At 41.6% G+C, this 26,646-nt stretch overlaps 1 protein-coding gene across 7 annotated transcripts in view; it reads right to left on the bottom strand.

Annotated features, from left to right (window-relative positions):
* GRM1 (glutamate metabotropic receptor 1) overlaps window positions 1-26,646 on the bottom strand; it is a 348,420-nt gene that overhangs the window by 122,281 nt on the left and 199,493 nt on the right. For all 7 annotated transcript variants that reach the window (XM_075126794.1, XM_048844310.2, XM_048844313.2 and 4 more), the window contains exons 5-8: window positions 26,094-26,340; window positions 15,865-16,033; window positions 13,749-13,875; window positions 6,606-7,536 (exon numbers count right to left, since the gene is read on the bottom strand). In XM_075126794.1, coding sequence (XP_074982895.1) covers window positions 6,606-7,536; window positions 13,749-13,875; window positions 15,865-16,033; window positions 26,094-26,340 — 1,474 coding nt within the window. The remainder of the gene's footprint in view (window positions 1-6,605; window positions 7,537-13,748; window positions 13,876-15,864; window positions 16,034-26,093; window positions 26,341-26,646) is intronic.

Genomic DNA, 26,646 nt, shown 5'->3' with positions numbered 1-26,646 from the left:
CCATGGCCCATCTAGCACAATATCCTGTCTTCTGACAGTGGCCAGTACCAGATGCTTCAAAGGGAATGAATAGAATAGGGCAAATTTTGAGTGATCCATCCCATGTCGTCTAGTCCCAGCTTCCAGAAGTTGGAGGTTTAGGGACATCTGGAGAATGAGGTTGCATGCCTGAACATGTTGGCTAATAGCCATTGATGGACCTATCCTCAGAGCCATCACAACAACAATATAAAGGGCAAAACAAAAATTTAACAATAAATTTCTACAGGTGTCATTGAAATGTAATAGCGCTGGTGATCTTGGTAGTCAAGACCTTGGTAGTAATGATCATCTTGTTCATCATTATGATCTCTCTCAATAACACATGGGTTACCACAGTCTTCATTGTCTTGGCATGTACATAGTTCTGTGCAGGGAAGATTGTTCTGACTACAGACACAGTTGATTGTGTAGTGAACCCTACTGGTACAGGAACAAATAAGGTCTCATAGAAGTTCAGATGCCTTTGGTCCCTTGAAGTATACAGTTCATCATCTGCATTTTTTCCATCCAGATTGTAATGGTGATCCAATATCTGGTTTACCTATGTGCAAAGACATCCAAATCTTTGTTTTCCAAGAGGCTCTTCTGATATGCTCTTCAAAACTGTTCTCACTTGGGATTTTGGCCAGTGCCTTGTCCTTTTTGATGGTTAGATTGAGGCACAAGCAATTCAGGTCTCTGTGGGTTTCCTTTTGTCTCTCACTTTCTCTCCCAACTTCCTTGCTGCAGAAACTGCAGCTTGTCCATCACTCTCTCCCAATTTGGGAAGATCTCTGAAATGGTAAGCTCCTTTTGGTTTGACTTTAAACAGAGATTTTTTTCCCCTATGCCAAATAGGGATGACACAGAATAATTCCATGTTAATGTATGTACATCAGGAAGTATGCTACAGAAGTCAGGAGTGCATCATAAATTGCATGCACAGGTATGAAGCGACGCTTCTGCGGGAATTGATGACTGTTTCAATCCACATGTCATCTGTGTGTTTCATTTTTGGAAAGTAATGAACAACAAGGATCAAAACATCTGTATTGGTCAACCTAGTTACTTTTGTTCTTTTGATAGCAAGAGACCCAAAGCCATACTGGCACATACAGCATGCAGAAACATCTTTGTGTACTGTACAAGCCTTGGACTTCTTCAGCACCTCTACTGGTGATGGACTTTCTTATTTCGCCACTGGAAAAGCCTCCAGCAAGGAGTGTCTGTGTTGGACGCTCTCAGGGGCATTTTCAACCATATATTCAGAGAAGAATTTTATAAGTGACTGCTTGTTGGATGCCATGTTAGAAACTTTTCCCATGGAGGCACAGGGCATCTACTAGCCACCTGGTATTTCTTGCATTCAGCCTTAGATCCTGTCCATCACTGTCTTTCTGTAGTTTTCACAGAGTTCTCGTTGTTGTTCCTGTCAAAAACTTTGATTACAGAATTGACTTTGTCAAATCCTTTTAAGATCTGCCTCAAGTACTCAGCAGCCAATTCATCGAATGTGAGGAATTTGTCTCCAGCCATCATACATATAACAGTCATGGCATCCCTGATGTACACTGTGGTTTCTTTGTTGCATGCTCATAACTCGAGGATTCTTTCAGCTTGAGTTTCCAGCTGATGCCTGAATTCTGCTCTGTCTGTTCTTCTCATTGTTCCATCAGCATGGAAGAGGGACACAAGCACAGGTCCTATAGGATGACTAAGAACAGTTGCAACTGGAATATTACCTCTGCATCGTGCTAAATCCAGGGCTCTGTGGAAAACATTTTCTGGATTGATAGCTGCTGTGATTGTCCCTTCCTTAAATTTGATCATCTTGGCCATGTCAACAAAGGTTTTGATGCCAGATTTCTTGACTGGGCTGAAGATGCTACATGTCCCATCAGAATCAAATGCACCTCTCATAAATCTCTCCATTTCTTCTTCAACAACATCTATTTTCAGTAAAGACACCTGACGTTACACATAGTCTAGTAGGTATGTTGATAAGCACCTCTGATTGTGATTCACGGTCAGGTGGGTTTGCCATATTATTGATGACATGGTTGGTGAGAGCTGTAACATGCTCCTAATCCCTTTTTAGTGCAGAGGCAAGAACATGTTTGTGTACTTTGTCTTAACTACTTCTTGTTAGGCCACTTCCTTCTCTCACAGTTTTTGTATGTACATAATATGAAGCTGTGTAGTGTCATCTCTAACACTAATATGGATCTGTGCATAAGGGTCACTGAATTAAAAAGCTAGTTTCTAGAATATTTCAAAGGTACTGGTAGTGCATGCCTAGGTAATTACAACTTAAAACCTTTCACTAGGTAGACTAGATGCTACACTGCATGTACAAAACCTTATGGAGAAGCATTACATTAGGAATTCACATACATTTATATCTATCGCCTTGCAGTACAAATTATGAGCACACAATCTACTGCTACTAATGCACAACCTTCAGTGTGAGACTGATCTGATCAGCAAATTTCAGCTGAAAATAGAGAACTATTATAATAACTAGTGAGATACTTTGACAATTAAGAATATGCAATGTGAAGACACTTCATCTTAGTATTTTGGAAAATGTTGATATTTGCCATTTCTGCCACATGCTAAACAGCTTCATCATTTCTGGGGGAAAAAATACCCGCTCATGCAAAATGAATAAAAATCTTTGAATACATTGTTGTTTGGTAACTTTCACCAATAACCATCATATGAAGGGGTTGAAGTGAACTTAAAAAGCAAAAAATATAGTCTCAGTCAGCAATGTTTCTGGAACTGTGCAAAAATGACTTTCATTTTGGGTACCATTGTTTCACCTCACCTATGGATTTATGGCACTGCATTATACCTCATCTAAATGTACATAAAATAAGTTTTCAAATGGTTAGGGTGTGTGTAGGGTGGGTATATTAAACTCCAAAAATATGGCCCTTTGGGGAGAATTGCCACATATCTAAGTGGTTTTGGAGCCTTTGGCAAAGTCTGCATGCTATGTGCATCAACTATCACCTGTCCCTGGAGAGATGAACAGTACACCACAGTGCCTAAAAGGTTGGAGGTCTGGAAAAGGATGTGCTTAAGCAACTGAAGAGTCTGGGGGAGCCACCACTAGCCAGAGGTCCTAGGCAGGTGGCTCACATCAGCTCTGATAAGAAGGTGCTAGATAGAGGATCTGCATCCCGAAAGCCTGCCTAGATAACCAAAGCCAGAGAGTCTCCCAGGGCTTTGCTCAGATTTACAAAACTTAAAAACCCACAGGTCCACCATGTTGGGACCCAAACACAGCAGCAATCTGTCCAGAGGGAACATTCTCTCCCCTTCCCCCATTCCATCCTGCGCCTGAGAAGCCTTCCTATCAAAACCAGATCTGTTTCTGCCAAAAGTTTAGATTTTGGTGAAACAGCATTTTCTGAATACGCTTTTCATTTTGATGAAAAGTTCCCAGTCAACTCTACTCTCAACACCTCCTGAACTTCAGCGAGAGCCAATAGGCTAAACTCAGCCAGGGAGAGACAGTGCTCATCTCCTCCAGATCCCATGTTGTAATCCATCAGAAGCAGACAGCTCAGGTGAAATTAGCGAAGGCAATATGCCTTTATTTTTTGATGAAGAAGATGAAGATCATTATTATGCAATTTGCCCTGGAGAGCTCAATTCAGCTGTAACATCTGGTTGTCAGTGATGTTTTCCCCTATGTGGTGTGGAAACCTTGGTTTAACCTGGCTTATATCAGTTTAACTTGCACCCGTAAATTATAATCAGTTTTACACCAGCGTAAGTGTTTTCAAAGGTAAACTTGCATCAATTTGACTAAATTGTTTTAAAGCCAATTTAAGTTAAACCAGTGTAAATTCTATGTGTGGACAAATCCTAAGAGGTGTAAGGGAATTGGACCTGATTGGATTAGTAGCGGGAAAAGACAATGAGAAAAAACAGAAGGCTGAAAACAAATGGGGAACAGGGGAGACAACAAGTAAACAAGAAGAAAGACTGTGGAAAGAAACTGGGATAAAAATCCCTCAGAAAGAGTGCAGCTCACCATTTCTAAGCAGCAAGCATGGCCTCCCAAGAAAGGCATGTACAGCATCAAGAAGCAGAGTAACATGACCAATAGAAAAGGGTCTGCACACCAGAGCAAAGAGGGGAAAAGCTGAAAATAAAACCCTGAAATTGGAAAGGCAAACAGAAGAGCTGGAAGGAAGCCAGGGTGCAATTCCTTTGGGCATTAAATATGCTTGTACACTGCATTTATATTTCAAACATTTTTTCAAGCTAGATTTCAGATTCAAAGCCTTCAGCAAATTCAGCTTCTTCCCTCCTGGATTTCATCAGCAGCAATCTCAGTGTCTGCCTACATCTTCTCCCCACTGTCCCTGCAAGCTTTGAAAATGGATCCTACTGGGGGCTTGAGCAGCCTCCATAATCCTGAGGCTACCGTCTATGATGCCCCATCTTCTCGCTACCAAAACCTTCTTGTATGCAACGCTATTATGTCCTGTATTTGGAGACAGAGGTCTGCAGAAGTTTCTCTCTCTGCAAGAAAGCCTGTAATACTCCCTCTTCTGTGCTAACATAAATGAAGCAGACAACAGCAGCCAATCAAGAGGTTGAATTCTGGTGTGTAAAAGATCCAGAAACCTAACAACCCACAAAATACAGAAGGCATATTAACGATTAATGAACATTTAGTTCAGAACACAGTTTAAAAGTGCTATGAAGACTTTTTGTTCAATACAACTAAACACATGCTGGGTAGAAAGGAACTAAATGTCAAGAGATACTTATTAAAATATATGCAACAAACAAAATTGGTAGAGCTTAGCTGAGTTTTCTATCATTTTTATAAAGTACAAATGCAGTTCAGAAAGCTGTTTTCTAATGAGGAGAAATGATCTTGTATTATATGCTTTGTTCTAAATTTACTTCATAAACTGTGAATATAATTCTGTTCAAAATATAAATTTCTTCTCCCTCCTTTAAAACTATAAAGTCTCAGCAGATTCAACTATTCTATTCAGCTAGAAAAAAGGTCAACTAAGCACAATAAAGAACTAAATTGCTAAGCTTGTTCATGGTGCAAAACACACAATAGGCCTCTTCTGGCAGCCTGAGCCAAAGATTAGATAGTAGAGCCAACAAATGAAATAAACTGTTCTCTTGGAGAGATCTAAGGCCCAATATATCTTCCACTGAATCAGTGGAAGTTGGATCACCATATCTACCTATCTTCAAGGAACACAAGTCTACGACTTACAATGGTCAATATTTTGATACTATATTACCATCCAGAACATATTTCACTCAAAGATGGTCTCTCAGATATGTACTGCTATTCATAGTTCTTTCTTTGCATCAGCTTAGGACTTGGTGTGTGTACTCCTATTACTTCCTCCTTGACTGAGTTGTGTATTCCCACTGTTTATGCTTGCCTTTTATTCCACCCCCGGCATTCTGATAAATTAAAGAGTAATGTAGTAGGAAAGCAAAATTGATCACAGCAAGGGTTTTATGTCATCTTAGTTGTATCCCCCTTGCATCTCAGAGAGATATGAAAATGGCTCCTGTGCAAAATGAAGTGAAACCAACATGAAGGACTTCAACAAACTATTGACGATTCAGCATAGACAAATGGATTGAACTTAACTGAATTTTGATGCTACTAAAGAGCTCTGAAATGTGGACTCCACCTCCTTTGGTTCCTATTTTTTTACATTTTGATCACAACTCCGATACCAGTGCTCTCAGCTTGTGTCTAGTACTCTGATGCTTCTTTACAGACCTATGGTACTATTAAAGAAATAGGAAAATAAAGTATGCTAATGTTCAGACAGCTACTCACAGGGAGTCGTTGCTTGAAATGACATTTCTCTCTCTCTCTCTCTCTTTTTCTGTCCTATGGCTTAGTTATATATATTCAAGCAGGTTACAAATGCAGAACTGTCATCATGATCATTCAATCCTCTGAAGCAAACTCTACCACTGGGAACAAAGACTACTCAAACTAACAGTGCCAATTATTAAAAAAAATATTGCTCACAATTAAATTAAATAAAGAACACACAATCGGGGCGGGGGGAGTGCAGTTTGATGACAATCACGAACAGAGTTTCACAAAAAGCTACCCTGTGAATGAATGAAAGACCCTGTACTTTCACGTACAGACTCCAGTGGCCATTTGACAGATATGCGTGATTGATAATCAGTCACCCACAGATTTCTGGTCCACTTTTTGGGTGGGGGTGGGGGAAATACACTTGCACCTCAGTTTGGGCAATAATGCAATGCACTTCAAATGGGCATGCACTGAAAGATGAGAAGCTGAAAGAGAGAGCTTTGGTTACTCTTCTGCAGAATGACCTGCACCAAAGGGGAATTACCTCAAAGCTACCTTCACAATGGAGAACCTGATAGGGTAGCTGACTATTCTAGATCTACCCCAGCCCTACCCTCATTACCACAGAAAAGATGAAATAGCATTACATACCTTATTACAAATACAACAATCTACTGTAGGTCGAAAGAGAACAGGCAAAAGAGACAGACAGACATGTACGTACACACAACCAATTACTCACTTTGGATTTCCAGCACCCGGCTTCTTTCTTCGGAATATGCTGAGGAATGTGTTGGACCTACAAGGAGCCTTGCCATCCCCAACGTGCATACGCACCACATCCGAGGTGGTGAAGGCACTGCGGACATTCCTCTCGGGCTTGGCGATGATGATGTACATCTTGGGAGTGAACATGCACCCCAGGGCCACTGTCACACTGAGGCTCACTGCAAAGCAGGTGGTGATGATCTTGTAGTTGCTCCCAAAATAAATGGGCACAAAGGCCAGCCAGATGATACAGGTGGTGTACATGGTGAAGGCAATGTACTTGGCCTCATTAAAATTGGCGGGCACATTGCGAGTCTTGAAGGCATAATAAGTGCAGCTCATAATAAGGAGTCCATTGTAGCCCACTGGGGCCACCACACCCAGGTTGCTGGTGTTGCAGATCAGGAAGACTTCCTTGATGCTGGGGTAGGAGAGAATTGGCATAGGGGGCTCCATGATGATCAGTGTGACCACCAGTGTGAGCTGCACACTGATCAAAATGGAGGCGATGACCACCTGTGCCCAAGCACTCATGAAGTGTGGCTTGCGGGTACAAATCTTCTTCTTGCTCCCCGCCAGGATGCGTGCAATGCGGTTGGTTTTGGTCACAAGGGCAGAGTAGCACATGGCAGAGGAGAGGCCCACCAGAAGGCGCTGGAGGTAGCAGGAAATGACGGTGGGCTTAGCTATAAGGGTGAAGGGGCAGATATAACCCAGAAAGATGCCAGCAAGTATAATGTAGCAGAGCTCCCGGCTGGAGGATTTGACAACAGGGGTGTCCCTGTAGAGCACAAAAATAAGGGTGACAAACATGGTGACCAGAATCCCCAGGCAGGAGAAGACCACAGCCACTATAGACTCTATATTGCTCCACTGGAGATACTTTACAGTGATGGGTTCACAGCCTGCAGTATATAGAAAAGAAACAAAGTGTTAGAAAGGTACCTGTGAGAAGGATAAACTGCTTTTCTGAATCCCAAACTAAAATACAAACATCAGTGTAAGCTGGTGTGGAATGGATTATTATACTCATTTTACAGATGACTTATCTAAAGCACAGAAAGGTTAAGATTAAATAAATTAAAAAGCATCCATTCATTTGAGGTGTCCTTATTGCACTGGACACCCAAAAACAGAAAGTCCAGAATCAGTGGACTGTTTTTACAATTTTTGTTTAATTGACTTTCCCAGGGGGACGGAACAATTGAGAGGCAGAGTTGTGAACAAGTTCTTGCTGCTAAGACCAGCACCCTCACCCTAACTAAAACAACAGTGAAGTGCTGGTTATCATCAGTTTTGGGCAGGGATCGGCAGATCGCATGGGAAGTTCAAGGCTTTCAAACTTTGCAAACTATTTTGTGTGTTTGCAAAACTAATGTAATTTAAACTCACGTATTTTTCAAGGGGTGATTTTATAAGAAAAAATAGAGGCAAGCCTATTTATCTGGGATAGAAACCCCACTAAAAGCTAGACTGGAACAACTGGATACCCCTATATGATAGATAGATAGATATGTAACCATGTCTGTATATATATGTATGACATATATGCATATTTTCATTAAAATGTTTGTTTGTCTTATTGCTTCTTGTGTTTTTACACTTTTCCAGATCTTGGCTCCATTTTCTCTCTATGTTTTCATTAGATTTTTTCTCTTTATACTCCTTCACACAGTCTCCTCTAACTATAACAGGAATTCAATGACATCAAAGTCAAATCCACAATGTATGCGTGTATCTGAAACTAGGCATGAAGGATATCACCTATTCCTAGTAAAATAGAAGTAGCTATAAGAAATGGGGCTTACTTTGGATAAGATTTTTACAAGCCAAAGTTAAAGGAAACTTTGTGGCTACTGACCTAGTTGGCCTCTAGGTGCTACCACAGTATAAATTATACACTAAAAACTATAATTAAATTAAAAGAATGTTAAGGCTGAAAAGTCAAACACTTAAAAGACAGGAAGTGCCAGAATTACAGCAGGCAACCTTCATTTTGACAAGCTGGCCCCTCCAGCCTGTCCTCTTTTCAGTTCCAGTCCTCCCTGTCCACCTCAATTCCTCTTAACAGTCTTTTGCTTGCCCCCACCCCACTCATATCTGTGTCCATATTCCATTTCCCACTCCTACTCTCCAGTGGCTCTTTGTCCCAGTCCCTAATCCTCCCCTCAAGCTTCACATCCCAGTGCCTCCCTCCATGCAACCTGGCTCCTCATCCTAACCCCACTTGCACCCTGACCCTCTCATCCAAGTTGTGCTCCCACTCCCTAACCCAGCTCCTCACAGTTGTGCAATCAAGTTGAGTTGTTTTTCTTTCTCCTCCTCCCTGCTTGGGGACCAGCAAAGGAAGCATTGGTTGCACAGGAGAGAGAGCCTCGCAGCTCTCAGTTTTGGTGTCTAGCACTGCACTGGCCCCTGGGTGCTGTGAGGAGCTGTCAGGAAAAGTCCCTCTCAACCCCTGAAGCCCTGGGATGGAGCATGTTCGGTACAGATGGAATCTTTGGAGAGGTCTCTACTGAGCATGTGCGCACTGAGATTTCCAGAGACTCATAACGTGACCAAATTTAGGTGGATGGGAAAAGGTATCAGCTGCCACCGCTACCAAATTTCAAGTCCCTGCTCCAAAACGTGGAGGGGAGGGTGTCAGTGACATGGATTTAAGCATGTTTTAACATGGCCAAACCAACATATTTTCCCTAACCTCATTTTGAGAAACAGCTGAACCATATTTGCTGAAATTTTCCAAAAAATACAGACCAAAGCAAAATACTTCAGTCTGAGGCAGACACGTGGCATGGACAATTTCAGCCTGAATAGTTAACATTTGGCAAATTGATAAGCAACAGAAAAGAGGGGCTTATAGTTGAAAGCATTGGGCAGCCTTAAACACAGGTGGCACTATCCGCACTGCCTATAACAGCAGCAATGGCAATGCTAATTTCTGCAGCTGGAGGAGCTGGTTTAAAGAAAAGCAAATGTACCCAAAGCTCATGCGGTGAGGTGAGGTGAGGAGCACATCTCACCACGTATTCAGGGTGAAATGTAATTGAAAATAAAGATTTTAATTAGACCTGGAAGCCTGTTGCCAATTGCCACAACAGCACTGAGAAACAGAAGTAGAATCAGCTACCATTTTGCTTTTATCATAGATTAACTGCCAGAAGCAACGCACCATTTTGATTAAGATTAAACAAAGCTCCTTTATGGATTGGTATGCCAGTATTGCAGCACTGTTATGGGCACTAGAAGAGTTAATATGTAATGTGTAGTCTAGATTTAGTAACACCAAGCCATATTCTTATTCCTCCAGCATAGGTAACATGTTCAATGCCTCAGCCCTGATTCAACATAGCATTTAAACACACACAGCTTTAAGTCTATTTTATGTAAGACATAGAAACCTGTTCAGATACATTGGTGCAATTTCTGTCTGCAGACAAGCTGTAAGACCCACAACATGCTCTCTGTGGGCTGACTATATTCCCCAACACTCATCCCCAACCGTGAACTGCTCACATTAGTGAAGGGCTTTGACTGGCATCTGAATGAGAGGGAGATGAGGATAGAGAAGCTGTGTAAAGCAAGACAAAGATAGACAGAAAAGATATGCAGTAAACTGAAAGTTTACAAGCTTTAAAAAAATCCAATATAGAAATTAACAGCAAAAGGCTACAGAGTTAATTTACTATATGTGGTGAAAACCAGTTGGTTAGTTTTTGTCTACTTTCTCCCTCTATGCTTTAACTATGAACTATTTCTCAGGACAGGAGACTAATTGATTTTTTAATTTTTTAAAATGATATTCATATTATAAGACCAACAATACACTCCAGAGGTGTTTCCTGAGATCATTAATACATGTCTCGGGCAACTGAAGGCATAAGACCCTTACAATGAATATTGTAATAGCTCTATAAATCTACTTGCCATGTCTTGTTTTATTGCTTAATTAAAGCGGGAAGAAACTGGATTTTCCAGCTCTGACATTTGTTCCTTTCCCATAAATTCTAATAAGATAAATGATATCACTTGTCAAAAGGAGGTTCCTGGCAAGAGGCCCCAAAATATTGATTTTAATTAATTTCAGAAAAAATATGGTTTATATAGTTCATGGTGAGAAATTTCCCCTGTCCTGTGACTCCTATTCTACTGAGCAAACTTTCAGGTGGGGAGATTTTCTGTAAACCATTTGAGAGTTAAAAAAAAAAGCAGTTAACCAACACTGAACACCAGAGTTATTCAGCCTTTGAAGTGGGATAACAGGGACCTTAAGAATTATGTCTAAGGAAATCATATACTAGACTACTAGACTAGGGGAATTTTAAAAGAAACTGAGACTTTAAGAACCTCCTTCTCTGAGGGAAGCAGCCGAGGACCATACACATTTGTATCATCTAAGATTTAAAGGGAATAGAAAAAGTAATCTTGAATGCAATATGATAATATCTGTGCCTAGCTTACATGGTGATTGGTGAGTGTAAATACAACAGAAAAAAACCCAAGAGTTAAAAAAGCACATTTGGTGGGAACAATGCTTGCAAGGAAAGAGCATTCCATCTTCAGTGGTTAAAATAAATACTACATGCCAGGATTTAGTCAAATCAAATGACTTTTTATATAGGATGGGTTGACATTTCTTCAGATTTTCTGAATAGTTTTGCACTTATTTATTGCATTTCAAGAAAACAGCAGTAAGGTTTTAAAAAAAACCCATCTCAACTGAACAGGTGGAAGTTGTTAATGATGCTGGCTGCCATTTTGGTTTCATATTTATTGTCCCATGTGTTCTCTTGGAAAACATGAGGTGGTTGCACTGTAGTTTGGGTACTGTGGTTTTAGTATAAAATCTCCTTGTAGAGATGGAATCCCCACAGACAGCAAACAAAAAACACAAAATGACCTTTTACACTGAAGTGAAAAAAAATTAGTAGATTGCAACAGTCTCTGAGGTTTTTGCAGCACTGATAATGGAGACCTTTTCTTAGACCCGTTTTGGCAGTGGTTGTCATTTTGAGATTCTCCCTTAGGATCTATTTTGAGCAGCTGGTAGCACTGGCTTTCACCTGAGTGCACACCGATCCTTCACAATGCCCTTGCTTTGCTTCTTTACTGAGCAAAGAAGTTCCTGTTTTTGCACTGCACAAACTAGAAAAAAGTAGATTAAGTTTTCTAGGTCATTACCATTTTCAAAAATTATTTTAGTGGGGTAGAGCATCAATTTCCCACAGTACAAAAAAAATACCCCCAAGACTTGCTCTATTATATTGCATAATACAAGATGTCTTGGAAATGTATTTTCAGCAACCAGGTAAACAGTACTTTGGCCCATGCATGAAGACCACTGGTGACATCTTGTTGCCAGAAAGTTTTATTAAAGGCCAGGAATGAGACCGTGTTCCATCACATACCACTTTATTTCCTCACTTTGTGGTCAATGTGTTTTCTTACTCTGTAAAAATACCATCCTGTTGCTCAACACACACAGAGAAAATATTCATGAGAAGGGCAGGGCATTAATAGACTTTGGGCTGCTCAGTGAAGTGTCAGCAATCCAAAGCAATTGCAAATCCAGTTTAACTGGCCACCAAGGCAGGGTTACAGCTGCTGTGTGTTGCTGGGTAGCTAAATCAGTGAGAGTATCCTGATGAATCTAGTCCCCCAGAAATTCATAGATTTCAAGGTCTGAAGGGACCATTTTGATCATCTTGTCTGACCTCCTACAAAACACAGGCCATAGAACTTGCCCAAAATATTGTCTAGAGTATATTTTTTAGAAAAACATCCAATCTTGATCAAAAAAGGGCCAGTGATGAAGAATCCACAAGACCCTTGGTAAATTATTCCAATGGTTAATTACCCCCACTTTCAAAAAATTATGTCTTATTTCAAGTCTGAATTTGTCTAGCTTCAGTTTCCAGCCACTGGATCGGGTTATACCTTTCTCTGCCAGACCACAGAGCCCACTATTAAATAGTTATTCCTGATGTAGATACTTACAGACTGTAATCAAATTACCCTTAACTGTCTCTTTGTTAAGCTAAATAGATTGAGCTCCTAGAGTCTAACACTATAAGGCACATTTTCAAATCCTTTAATCATTCTTGGGCTCTTCTCTGAGCCTTCTCCAATTTATCAACATCCTTCAGCTGTGGGCACCAGAACCAGACTCAGTTTTCCAGCAGTGGTCTCACCAATGCCAAAAACAGAGATAAAATAATCTCTCTACTCCTGCTCGAGATTCCCCTATTTATGCCTCCCAGGATTGCATTAGTTCTTTTCGCCACTACATCACAGTGGGAGCTCATATGCAGCTGATTATCCACCTTGACCTCTAAATTTTAGAGGCGGTGGGCCTGATTCGCCACTACAGAGCCCAACCCAGGAACAGATATCTGGGACAGGTGCTTGCATCTCACCATGTGGTGGTTGCTGGGAGCTAACTCAGCCGCCGGCACAGATTGGAATAGCCCGGAGGACTGTCCTAACTTGTAACCCAGCTGTAGAGTAGCCATGGCAGAGACATGCTCTAGCCACATCCCATCCCAACACCATCACTCTGCAGAACTTCCCTGACGTTTCCCATGTGCTGAGGACTCCCGTGGAGGCAGGGTTGGGGTGGGATGGTGCTCTGCATCTTCTGTGCCTGGGGATGTTCCTGTGGAAATGTGGGGAAACATATGGAAGTTTTGCAAAACAACCACAAATCCCGGATAGGATGCTCCATGTTGCAAGATGGAATGAACTTACAAGATGTCAAGTAAATCAGCTGGTGCACCTAGCTCCTGAAATATCACTGGTAAAAACACAGCAATGATTGTACTGTAATTAATTAATTAATAATTCTGGCGATTTTAGCAATGTTCATGTTAACTGTGTCATTTCCCCCTGTAAATACTTGTGAGCACACATTAATACTCACCTGGCCCTTCTTCCTTACACTATGCAGAGTAGACCTAGAGGCTGCTGTATCATCCACGGAGCGATCTACATTTTACAGGTCTTTGTGTTTAAAGTGCCCTTTTAATATTCTGGCACTCTGCCTCCTTATACACAATCACACACTTGTCTTGCTGCATGCTGTTAAATGAGGATGTGTATGCAAGGGAGATTTCCCTACCTGTCAGGTCAGCATTAGGCCACCAGCCCAGGTCACAGGCTTTGCACGTGAACTCGTCCTGCACAAATTCATTTTCCTTGCAAGGGGTGCAAATCCAGCAGCAGCTCACTTCCCCTTTCCTTATAACCTGCAACACAAAAAATACCCTCAGACTAAATCCTTTTTAAGAAGGAACATGAATCTCCACAGCAGGCCAGCACTACCTACAATGTTGTAAAACAATGCAATATGAGCACTGGCTACGGGAAGTTTCTAAGGGTGGGGGAATATTAAAAGCTGGAAACCTGTTTGTACCCTTCTCGGCTAAAACCTGTGCTCGAACCCTCACAAGAATAAGCTTTCTCAGGACATTTCCAGTATCACTTCTGCTAGATTAGAAATACGAAAGCAGCTTCTCTTGTGGTGCATCTGAATTTCTGCTTCCTTTCTAAGTTTGAATCAGAAAGTGTTATATTTTAAATTAAACTTCCAAAGAGGTTTGATTTAAGGGTAGGTGAGTCTGCAAACCGATCCCAGGGCATATAATATGTGGGGGCAAACATGCAGTTGCAGATTAAATACAATACAGGTGACAACGGAACGGAAAGAATGAGTTGTGGATATTGCTGGCCTAAGTACTCTGCAGCAGACTTTTACTCAGTTTCCCCCTCCTCCAGGATCTTCCCTATCATCCACACGCAAAGCTGCAAAATGCTGGTTTTTATTGAGTTTTGTATAGAAATTTAAGTTCTTTTTGCAATCTATGGAGAGAGAGAGAGAGAGAGAGAGAGAGAGAGTCCAATTGACTTCAGTGGGAGCTGGATTAAGCTGTGTGTGTATTCATATACACACACATATATACATGCACACAAAAAACTCTTCTTTAGGAATGGATAGTATCTTTAGAGGGCAATGAATGTTGATGATGTACCTCCAAATGTTTTGTATGTTTTATGAAGCCTTTGCTAAAATTCTAACCTAGATGCATCAGGCTGGTCGGAAGGGAGAAGGCAAGTGTACTTATTTACACATTTTGAATTTAATTAGAAATGGGAAGCTGTTTTGGGAGGGTGGTTTTCCTCAATGGGAGCATCTTGCCCTAACTGTGCCCATATTATTATGATACTGCTTAAATTTGTCTTTATGTCACCTGGACATGGCAGGTGGCAAATTACTTGTAACTGGATAGAAGTGCTATTATTTGGTAAATAGATAGAGATTTTATTTGTGTTTCTACACCTCCTGTGGTAAGCATAGGGTACAAACAGATAAAGATCTTTTTTCTTTCAGGTGCTGTTGACAGGACAAAAATTTTATTCCTGCAGTGCACACCACTTTAAAAATCAGCCCCCCAAGAGAACTGCAGTTATAGTAAGTACTGGGTAATGACAAAAATAATCGTGTTGTTCTTACTGTTACATTTTACAGCAGCGGTACAAACCTAAATTTGATTCTGTTTCTATAGCACTAGAACTGTCTGAATAACTGTAGAATTTTCAAGAAGTATAAACCCCCAAAAGTACACTCACATGCTGGTATTTGCGTAGATTGGGTACAGTGGAACCCCTGAGTTACAATCACTGGAGATATGAACTGACCAGTCAACTACACACCTCATTTGGAACTGGAAGTACTCAATCAGGCAGCAGCAGAGACAAAGGAGGGGTGGGGTGGGGGGGCAAATACAGTATAGTACTGTGTTAAATTAAACTACTAAAAATAAAGGGAAAGCAGCATAATAAAGTTTCAAAGCTGTATTAAGTCAATGTTCAGTTGTAAACTTTTGAAAGAACAGAGTTTTGTTCAGAGTTATGAACAACCTCCATTCCTGAGGTTTTCGTAAATCTGAGATTCTACTATACTTGATTTGATCATATAGACACAGAAGCACATGTGCTAATACATTTTTGCACATGAAATAGGCATTGACTTCTTGTAAATGTTGACCTATGAGTCTTCATATAGTCTTGCCTTCTTATACACTTATTATAACTGAAAAGCAAAGAAGTTCCAAGCCAGATGTTTTCTTCAATCTGTTTGCTCAAACCTGGTGAAAAAAGTGAAGGCCTGTTATTCATCTCTCATTAATATAGATCTTCCTGGATACCTAATATAGAGAAAAGCACCTGAGACGTACCTTAATTTGACCCCTCAAACAAGGTTCACTGCACACTGATCGAACCATTCCACTTTTGTTCATCTGAATCCTGTAATCATCAATATTCAACACCCCTTCATGCCAGGTTCCAATGAGTACATAGTCATAACTGTTGGGCTCTATGTATTGCAGATTCATGATGTCATACCTGGGAAACGAAAGCAGAGAGAACAGTCGAGCCTCCTGGACACAAGTATTAAATCTGTTGACTCTCCTTTTTCATGGAAACCAGCTAATTCATGATTTCTTTTCCCAAAATCTCTAGAATCTTTGAGAAGCTACCAACTCCTTCATTATTCAGTATCACCAACCCCAAGATTTCAAAAATCTGAGCCAAACCCCCCAAAATCATGAGGATGGCTTAAAAAGAATGAGTTTTATAAAACTACAGGAACTCCTTGCTTAAAGTTGTCCTGGTTAACATTGTTATGTTGCTGATCAATTAGGGAACATGCTAGTTTAAAGTTGAGCAATGCTCCACTCTTATGTTCTTTGGCTGCCTGCTTTCTCCGCAGCAGGCAGCCTCCCTATGCTTCCCTGCCCCCACAGCATGCCCCTCCCCCAGCAGACACTGTGGATCAGCGCCTTTCCCCTCCTCCCCCCCACGGCAATCAGCTGGCTTGCCGTGTTTAGGAGGCAGAAGGGAGGGGATAGGAGCGAGGACTCAGCATGCAGGCTCCCCCTCCCTCCCCTGCCTACGGCAATCAGCTGGCTTGCAGAGTTCAGGAGGGAGGGGCGAGGAAGCAGCCTGCAAAGTAAAGGGGGATGAGGTGTGGGGGGGGGAGAAGAGGCAGGTCAAAGGTGGGGGTTTGGGGGAAGGGGTGGAGTGGGCAGGCTGAGGGTTGAGCCCCCCACCCCTGGTGCTTGCAGAGTAAGGGAATCTGCCACTACTGCTGGGCAACGTGCTTCTCCTAGCCTACAGCACCTTCAGCCTCCTTGCCTGCCTCATTGTCTCCAGTGCCAGTGGGCTGTGACTGTGTATGGTAAGGCGGGGTAGTGTACTGTATGTACAGTATGTTTGTAAACACACAGCATGTGCACACTACTCCCTCCCCACCACCCCCACAGCGATTCACTGTTGCTTTATGGCCCAGCGGCCCTGCTCGGAAATACGGCTCTACAACCAAGTGCTTGCAAGGCCACCAGCTGCCTGCAAAGCAGTGGTGGGTGGTGGACAGCAGAGGCCCTGTCTTGCTACAGAATAAATAATGTTTTATCTGCTCCCAGCCATTTGCTGGAGGGAGATAAGAACACAGGGGGCAGCAGCCCGCCCAAAGCAAGTTACAGGAATAGCATTCCAGCGCCTGCTCCGCTGTAGCAAGGGGGAGAAGTGGCATAGAGATGCACAGAACTTGGCCCTGCTCCCATGAAAGTCTGTGAAATGCACAGGAGCCTTGCCATTCACTTTAATGCCAGGTGCATCTCTCTGCCCCTGCATGTACACAGCAGAGAGGGGCAGAGCCCTGCAGAAAATGTTATTTTCCTCCTCTTACTACTTGGCTGCAATGCTGCCCGGATGCTGATGCATGGTTACAAGGGGAGATACAGCAGGGACCATTTTTCCAGGGCACCCTAGAAGAGAGGCCTTTGGTCCTCCAGCAGGGCTCCTGTGAAAGTAAGAACCTGCAAGAATGTAAGAACCTCCATAACTAGTCCTAGCCTAAACCCACTGGGCTTCCAGTAAGGGAGCAGATTATCATGGAGAATGACCTGGGTTTTCCAAATTCTTTCCCTTGCAATAGTTGACTGATGCTGCATGACCCCGGCCACTCCAGGCTGAAGGGAGTGAAGAGCAGCACATGCATGCGCGTCCGGAGCAGCATCACCCAGCATCATGAGTCAAAAACGTCCAGCAAGTGACAGTGAAGTGCCTAGCAGTAGCACTAGCAGAAAGAAAACCAGGAAAACCATTAATTTGGGTACTAAATTAGACATTTTAAAGTGTTTTGATACAGGCGAGCATGCAGCAGACATTGGCATTGCTCTAGGTCTTACTGTGAGAACACTTCGGAATAATGCCAACAAGATCAGGGCGAGTGCTCAGTGTGCAACACTGCTTAGCGCTACTACAATAAGTCAATCAAGAAGCAGTTTGCTGGAAAACATGGAACGCCCTCTCTAACTGTGGATAGAGGACCAAAACCAGAGGAACATACCTCTGAATTTGCTAGTGATACAAGCTAAGGCAAAAAGTTTGTATGACAATTTGAAGAGAGAACAAGGTGAAGGATCACAGACAGACAGACAGATGTTCACAGCATGTCGGGGATGGTTTGATCGGTTCAAGAGGTGCTTCCACCTGCATAACATCAAGATGTCCGGTGAGGCAGCTAGTGCTGATACTGCAGCAGCTAAAAAAATCCCTGATTATCTCAAGAAAATAATTGAGGAAGGTGGCTATTCCCCTAAACAAGTCTTCAATGTCGATGAAACAGGCCTATACTGGAAGAGGATGCCTGAGCAGACTTACATTTCCCGAGAGGAGAAGACAGCACCCATATTTAAAGCAGTTAAAGACCATCTAACCTTGCTTTTAGGTAGTAATGCTGCCGGAGACTTGAAGATGAAACCACTGACAGTGTACCAATCTGAAACTCTACGCGCTCTCAAGGGATTTTCAAAGGAACACCTTCCAGTCATTTGGAGATCCGATAAGAAGGCATGGATAACTGGAGCTATTTTTTCAGAATGGCTGACTCTCTATGCCATCCCTGCATGGAAGGAATACTGTGCCAAGGAAAATCTTGATTTCAAGATTTTATTGTTTTTTGATAATGCACTGGCTCATCCAATCAACCTGGACGACCTGTGAGAAAATGTCAAAGTTGTCTTTCTGCCACCTAACACCACATCACTGATCCAACCCATGATTCAAGTAGCCATTGCTGCATTTAAGGTGTATTATTTATGCCATACTTTTGACCAGCTCATCAGAGGCACCGATGGGGAAGGCAAACCTATGATTCAGCAATTTTGGTGTGATTACAACATCCTGAAGTGCATCAATAACATCGGTGATTCCTGGGCTGAAGTTACTCAGGCATGCATGAATGGTGTGTGGGAGAACTTGTGGCCTGAATGTGTCAATGACTTAAAAGGATTTAAAGTTGTTGTCCCAGCTATGAAGAAAGATATTCTCGGCTTGGTTTTGATGAGGTGGAAGAAGCCAGCGTTACACAACTTCTGCAATCACACGGAGAAGAGCTAACCAGTGAAGATCTGATGCAACTAGAGGTGATGAGAGCAATGGAAGAAGAGGGCCAAGAAGTAGAAGAACCACCAACCCATCGAAATTTGACTGCCAAACATCTTTCTGAAGCTTTCCAAATGATTGAAGCTGGCTTGCAAATCCTGAGTGATGATGATCCTGACAGGGAATGCAGCTCCAAAGTGATTAGGGGAGTTGGTCATCTAATGACTTGCTATAAAAAAATTTACCAAGAAAAAAAAAAAGGAAAGCAAAACAATCTCTAGATGTGTTTTTTCGAGTTCAAAAAGTTCAGCAAGAGGAGCAGCCAGACAATCCACCCTCTTCCACTCTCTGACTCCACCACCTCAACCAAGCTTCATACTCAGCAATGATTGTAGTATTAAATTGCTTGTTTAAAATTGTTTAAAATGTGTATAATGCCTTTTGTCTGGCAAAAAAAAAATATCCCTGGAACCTAACCCCCCCTATTTACATTAATTCTTATGAGGAAACTGGATTCGCTTAACACCGTTTCACTTAAAGTTGCATTTTTCAGGAACATAACTACAACATTAAGTGAGGAGTTCCTGTAATACATTTTGGGGTTCTTTTTCTTTGCCTTCTGGATTCAGAATCTTTAGGGTTACATTTGGGTCATATTTTCAAACTTTTCTCTGTAACAATGAGGGCTAGAAATTTTATTTAATAAAAATGAAAGCTGTGATTCTCATGTAATCACTTGACTCCAGAAGCTGGGGCTTTAAAAATTCCCACCAAATATTGAGAGACTTGTGATGAAATCACCAGAGTTGGCACCACTAATTTCTACTATTTACTGGTAGGTATTCTCCAAGGGCTAGATTGTGCCTTTCATGCACAACCTTCAGCAAGGTGGAGTGTCTAGCTGTGCTGTCCCAGGAGGAATTGTATCTCGGAGAATACGGTTCCCCAAAAGAAAATCTCCACTTGTTCTGGACGGGAAGTACTTTGCTAAAGCCTTTTTCAGGGTGCAACATATTGACCTCCCTTGCAGACATCCAGCCTCCAGTGACGTCTGGAGGAGAGGGAGTCCAGGCTCTGCCTACTTCCCATTTCTCCTCAGTTGCTAACTCCGAGCATATACCCTTTGTGTTCCTCCAGCACCTGGAGCTAAGATTTGTGTAGGCCTAATGTGACCATATGAAGGGGCAATAGTCAGTGAGGAGGGGAAATCTTTACACCCACTAATTTCTTGTGTGGCCACATTAAGGCTAGTCACAATCTAGCCCCGCATAGGGCACTATGGTGTTATACATTCTGGAATCATCATCCAATTAATATATTCAAACCAAACAAACAAGAGTGACATAAATTAACCAAAAACATTGATTTAACAATTAATATAAGGCAGCCTTGCAAGACGGTCAGGAAAATGTATCAGCCCAGACCCAAAAATCTACTTTCCCACCCAAGGCAAGTAGAACAGAATTTCCCAAGGCCAATATAAAGGAAGCATAAAAACACAGCTTCTGGAAACACTCAGCTACCCATCTTCACCCTCCACCATCACACCCTGTCATCCCTGTGTGCTGGGACTGATGTGTGAAAGTCTTTTATTGCTAACTGTTTTGCTCCTGCTTTCTCTCCCTGCCTGTAGTTTGTGCAAAGTGATGATTAACCGCTGTAATTTCATGGGGGGAAACAAGCGGGAGTGATGGAATGAACAGAGGAGAGCAGCATAAGGAGGAGGAACCACAAGTGAGGATGGATAGACAGGCTGGCTCTTGAGAGACGGGGAAGAAGATCATTGTGGGTGGCAGGCGGGGGAGTGTTTTGATCTAAGTGTATGTGTGTGTGCGGCGGGGGGGGGGTGAGAAAAGGCTGCAACTGGAAATTGTGATTTGGACTGTAAATTGAGAAATATGTTCTGCTTTCTAAGGCTGAGAGTCCCTGCTTTGGTTTTCTCTGTAGTTGTTTCAGTTCTTTCAGATTGATTCTTTACATTCATATTGAGGTCAGAATGTTTTATTATAAAGTGTTACTAATGTATATGGGCTGGGGAATGAAGGGCACACAGGGGTCTGTGCCCTTAGTAACAGATAGGAATAGGTGGTTGGTTCTGGGTAAAGGGGTCATCACAACCAAATCTTTTTCTTTTCCCCTCAGAGGTTCAAATAAACAAAATATTGTTTGCTGGTTTAGAAAATGTCAGATACCTTTGCAGTTCCATGTGCACGAGCCTCTTGAACCTCTGTCTGCCTGCCTTTTGCTTTGCATATCTTTGGGGGTGTATGGCCTTTTCTAGAGACTTTTCAGAGAAGCTGGATCCATTATAACTGTGCTTATGTAGGACCTAATCCTGCAACTACATTTGCGTGGGCAGACTCATTTTCCAATACTGAGCCTCACGGAAGTCCGTGGGGCTCCACATGAGTGTGACACTCTGTACCCCAAAGCAGCACCCTGACACTCCAATATTTCTTAGGTAATCTACTTTGATCTGTACACTTATTACTTATAATCACTCAAAAACTATCTTGCTGTGGTTAACATATCTGTTTTATACTTTACCTAAAAACAGTGTGGCTTGAATGAAGTGCTTGGAAAACCTTAGCTCAGTTAACAATAGCTGGTGCAGATCCACTTTCCTCTGTAAAAGTGGTGGACTAGGTAATAAACTTACATTGGTCAGGCTTTTGACCAGGGCAGGATGCAAGGCTAGGACCTGTGGGGAATTGGCTGGAGCCTCTCTCTTGTTGGTGGCTGTCAAGAGCATTCATGTCACTTAGCGCGGGGCTTTCCTGCCCGTGAACGTTTGTGTGAGTGCAGGACCTGGAGAGGACTGCAGCGTGTCACATTATCACAGTGTGAGTGGGAGCCCAGGTTGGTGAGACAGAGGGCTCAGCAGTACCCAGTTCCAGGTTGCATACTGGGAACGCCCATCACAGTGGGCAGATTATGTACGGAGTGCTACTCACTTCAGGACAACTCTGTGTAGGTACAGAGGTCCATCTGGGCAGCTGCAGGATGAGAGCTTTGGTTGATAATTACAAAGGAGTCTAGAAAAGGGACCCATTTCAAGGTAATCAGGATGAAATTTCTCCCCACTTTCCTGTTCTTATAAAGGGAGAATATGAAAAAGGAATGCATTGTGCTGTTCGATAGCTTTGTGTATAAACTGTGCAGTACTTCATGAAGCAGTATCCTCAGGGTCCACTATAATGTAGATGTGATATACATGAGTATAAATGAGCATTAGTAGTTATCTCCTGCTAGAGAGCAGAACCTATTTGTTTCCTATTATGACCTTGAATTAAGCAGATGTACAATCATGTACTCCGTACTGGCAAGTGAATCTGGGGGAGGGGGACAGAAGATCATTAAAGGCTCACATTGCCTTCATAGAACTTTTAGTCTACATGTGGTTTTTTTTTAAGGCAAATAACCTATTACATGGCATAAACTAGCATTACTATATACAACATCAATCAAGACTTAGCAAATGCTGAGATAAGTTTTAAAGTTTCATCTTAACTTTTCCTCTTGTGCTTATGTTTCTAAGTGTCCTCCTTCATATCATTATTAGCCAGCTGTCAATGTATACAGTATGCAAACTGAAATCTCTTACAAAATCTTACACGTGCTTGCAGTTTGAGACTGAGCTTGAAGTTTTAAGACATAATGAGATCTACCAGACAAGCTGATAATTGGATAGGAAGTTTATTTCTTCTTCTTCTTCTTCTTTTCTTTTCATATATGCATGTACAAAAGTTCTGCTCTGAATACATGGAAATTAGGTTTGGGATATTATTGAGTTATTTCCCTCCGCTCACACATGCAGTATCAATGTTTGTCGCAAACCTGTTTTAAAAAAATCTCAGTCAGCTGCGACAAAGCAGAGAAATTTTCAGCCAAAAAGCCATTTGTTTGAGAAAGCTGTGAGCCATTGAAAAATTAGGGCAATTAAGGAAGCTGGATTTCATCCTTAAATATGGCAGCACTAATGACACCTATTATAATATATTACATGCAATAAACTACGTTAACACAATATTAAGGCTGCAAAGCCAAGTGTTAAAAAATGCTAAGACCAGAACCCATTATTTGCTTGGCTCCCAATCTGGTGCACCATTCCTTGAGTCAAAGGGGAGGGATAGCTCAGTGGTTTGAGCATTGGCCTGCTAAATCCACGTTTGTGAGCTCAATCCTTGAGGGGGCCATTTAGGGATCTGGGGAGTTGGGGATTGGTCCTGCTTTGAGCAGGGGGTTGGATTAGATGACCTCCTGAGGTCCCTTCCAACCCTGATATTCTATGATTCTAAGGGGGGAGGGGCTGCTGCATTCTTGCCACTCTCCTACCCTCTCCCATTCTGGAGCTCTTGCTTTTGACTACCATTTCGAAGGCTCATGGGATATACTCACTGCAGATGAAATTTTCAGAGATTTTCCCAGTAAATCCCCAATAATCTTTACTGAGCAAGTACAAGTGAGGCTTTTAACTCGACCAAGTCTGGGTGGTTTTCCTTAGAGACAGCAAAAGGCATTCTCTGACTCTGGCACTATCCTCTGACAGATCTCAAACACTGGCTGCCAAGCAGGGAAGCACAAGAGCTCTTCAAAGAAAGAGGCGGTGGGACGGGAAGAGGAGGAATAGTTGAACCTGTTTTTCTCTATGCTCATTGTCAGAAAGGACCCAAACTTTTTCATTAAACCGTTTAAAAAATATGTTCAGTCTGAGGCAGAAAATAGGTCTAAGAAAATTTCAGACAAGTGGATAAAGTTGGACAGAGTTATAAGGAACTGAAATAGAAAGTGTCAGGCAACCTGAACTATGGATGATGCTATCATCTCCGTCTACAGTTACAATCAGTGATGGCTTAAAAAGATTTCGTAAATAAAATATAGCATAAATGTTAGTGTTCAAGGTAGGAACATTGTTCTTCTCTGTCTTGTAGGGGTTTATTTATTTCTTCATACAACAATACTGCAAACTAAAGCTGAAAAGCCTTTTACTTGAATGACCAGAAATGCACTGACAGCTCACTTGATTTGGGCAGGCCACTCGCGAGCTAAGGGTTTTACAGCTTAATGTGTTACTTTGAGCTCAGTTGATAATGTGCTGGGAAATTCAACCACTGTATATTTGCTAACATAATAGTAAATATTGTTTGTTTTCTCTTGTTATATAAATAAATAAAATGATTAAACTTTAAAACATTACTCCAAAGCAGTCTGAGAATGGTTCCCATATTTGTGAAAATATTAAAATCTATTTTTCCCCCAGGGACACAGTCTCCTCATCTATCCCGATAAAGCAAAAGGTCACAGAAAAGGCAGTCTGTTCTGTTCCAGTGCTCTTTGTTATATTTAATTGACAAAGTGTTGAATGCAAAATGGAGCTTTATATTTCATTAAGGTATGGAGACACTTTGGCATTGATAAAATGCTACTGTACATTCATCTATGCCACTCAAGGACTTTTGCTCTGTACTGTAGAAACACTGGGACATATTTTCAAAGTCAGGTATGCACTGTTGAAAGTGCAAATTTGCATAGGCTTAAATTCCTGGATGTATCCAAATGTCTGATACTTTTTATTTATTGATCTAAATTGCTCTATCCCGTGAGCAATATACACTGGTACAAGTATGAAATATATTGAAAACGAAGGAAAAAATCAAAAAATATTCTTGTCCATACTCATCAAGCCAAGCTTTAAAATATAAGTTACCAGCAAAAGAAAACCCACTCTCATCCAATCCATCCAAATTCTAAACCTGTCCTACCAATAGAAACTGGGGTGGGAAGGGGAGGGGGAGATTAACCTTGAAATGGATCAAGGGGTGAAGGGAATGTGTTCCAGAGTCCAGAACCACTCATGGAAATATCCTGTCATAAACCCTCTCCTTTTTAAATTGAGGGCTGTAAACTGTAGCCCCTCTGCTGATCACTGCTGCAGCAGCATTGTGTGAGGAGAGAGGTGGTCTCTCTGGTAACCAAACAACGTAAGGACTAGCAGATCTAAACGAACACCAAAACTAACTGGTAGCCAATACAAACTACACAGCACAAGTGTAGTATGTTCCCAGTGTTAAGAATTACTGAATAGACTGACAGTTACATTACTCATCAATTAAAGTTTCTAAACAGTCTAAGGGTGTAGCTGTATTTGTCCAGGTATATTGACTTTGAGTATGTAAGGCAATTGCTGGCCCCTATCTCTTAAACTCTGGCCTACTCTACAGGTCTCTTTGGCTGAAGAAACCCAGACAAAATACACAGCATAGGACTGATGAATGAGGTGATGGGATGGGGTGAGGAGTAACTGACCTATCTCTTTTGATTGTTCAAGCAGAGTTAAATATACCAAGTAGCACAAAGAACAAAAAGTGAAAAACCAAATGTCAGTTTTAAGGTGTTAGTAAGAGAAGCAAGAACTTTTTAAAGACATTTTATGATGACATTGGCTCTTGCAGACATTCTCTGAAGCCATCTGCCAAACTGTGAAGTCTCATTTCATTCAGAGCACTCTCTTTATACAATACCAGTTCTTTGACTCCATTGATCAAGCATACACAGAGCTTTAGTCTCCTCTCGCTCACATCAGTTTAACAACTGTGTTACTCTACTGACCTAAATGAAGTAACTTCTGATAGACACCAGTGTGAGTGCGAGGAGATTCAGACTCAAATTCGCTGAGCTGAAACATTTCAGTACAAGTCATGCAACTGAATCATCCTATAATTACTCAGAAAAACTTTGAGGCTGAAACCCCAATGGTATCTCAAACTCAGAAGTTCTGGCCTCCTCTCGCCAGAAACACTACAAAGGGTTACACATCCTACTGTAACTCCAGTCCCATTACAAGCTGTAGCTATCAACAGATCATCCTGTATCTGGAATTACTTTCACCCACTGACAAGACTAAGTTCACCCATATACCCCAATTTCTGACAAACAGTTTCTGCATGCTCTAGTTATGCTAGCTGTAGCAACACAATTATTTGCTTTAATTCACTGACATGAATTAGCTCCTTACCTTCCAGGGGCATCTCCCTTTTCATCAAACCAAATTTCCTCTCCTGAAACACCAATGAATGAAGACTTTATGAGGAATTCCAAGAGTTTGCTGCCATCGATGGGTGTCATGGCATCACACAGCCCAACATGTCCTGGGCAAAGGGAATGATGCATATTTTGTAGGCCATGAGCCATAGCATATATAGCATTGATGACAAATCCCATCTTACTGTCCTGGACATAGTTTTCTTCTAAACTCTCATTGCCTACAATAAGAAAAAAACAAACATTACCATAAGACAGAAATTAAATAATTGCAGGGACTCATGGAATGAAGAAGAGGGCGATTTACATGATTTTTCAAAACAATAGTTAGCTCATTTCTCTTAAATACATTTGAAGCATAACAATAAAACTGGTTGGGAATTTTCCAGCTAGTTTTATTTTTTTATTTGAAAATGTGAATTTCTCAAGACTGTTTGCAAGAAAGGGATGTTTTCAACAAATCTCCTGATTTGACCTTTAAAAAAAACATTATGAAACTGTTGAAACTTTGAAAGGAAAAATTTATT

This window comes from Caretta caretta, chromosome 3, assembly GCF_965140235.1.
Source record: "Caretta caretta isolate rCarCar2 chromosome 3, rCarCar1.hap1, whole genome shotgun sequence".
Lineage (NCBI taxonomy): Eukaryota > Metazoa > Chordata > Testudines > Cheloniidae > Caretta > Caretta caretta.
Note: the sequence above shows the minus strand (reverse complement) of the source record. Positions and strands in the feature narration are given on the sequence as shown.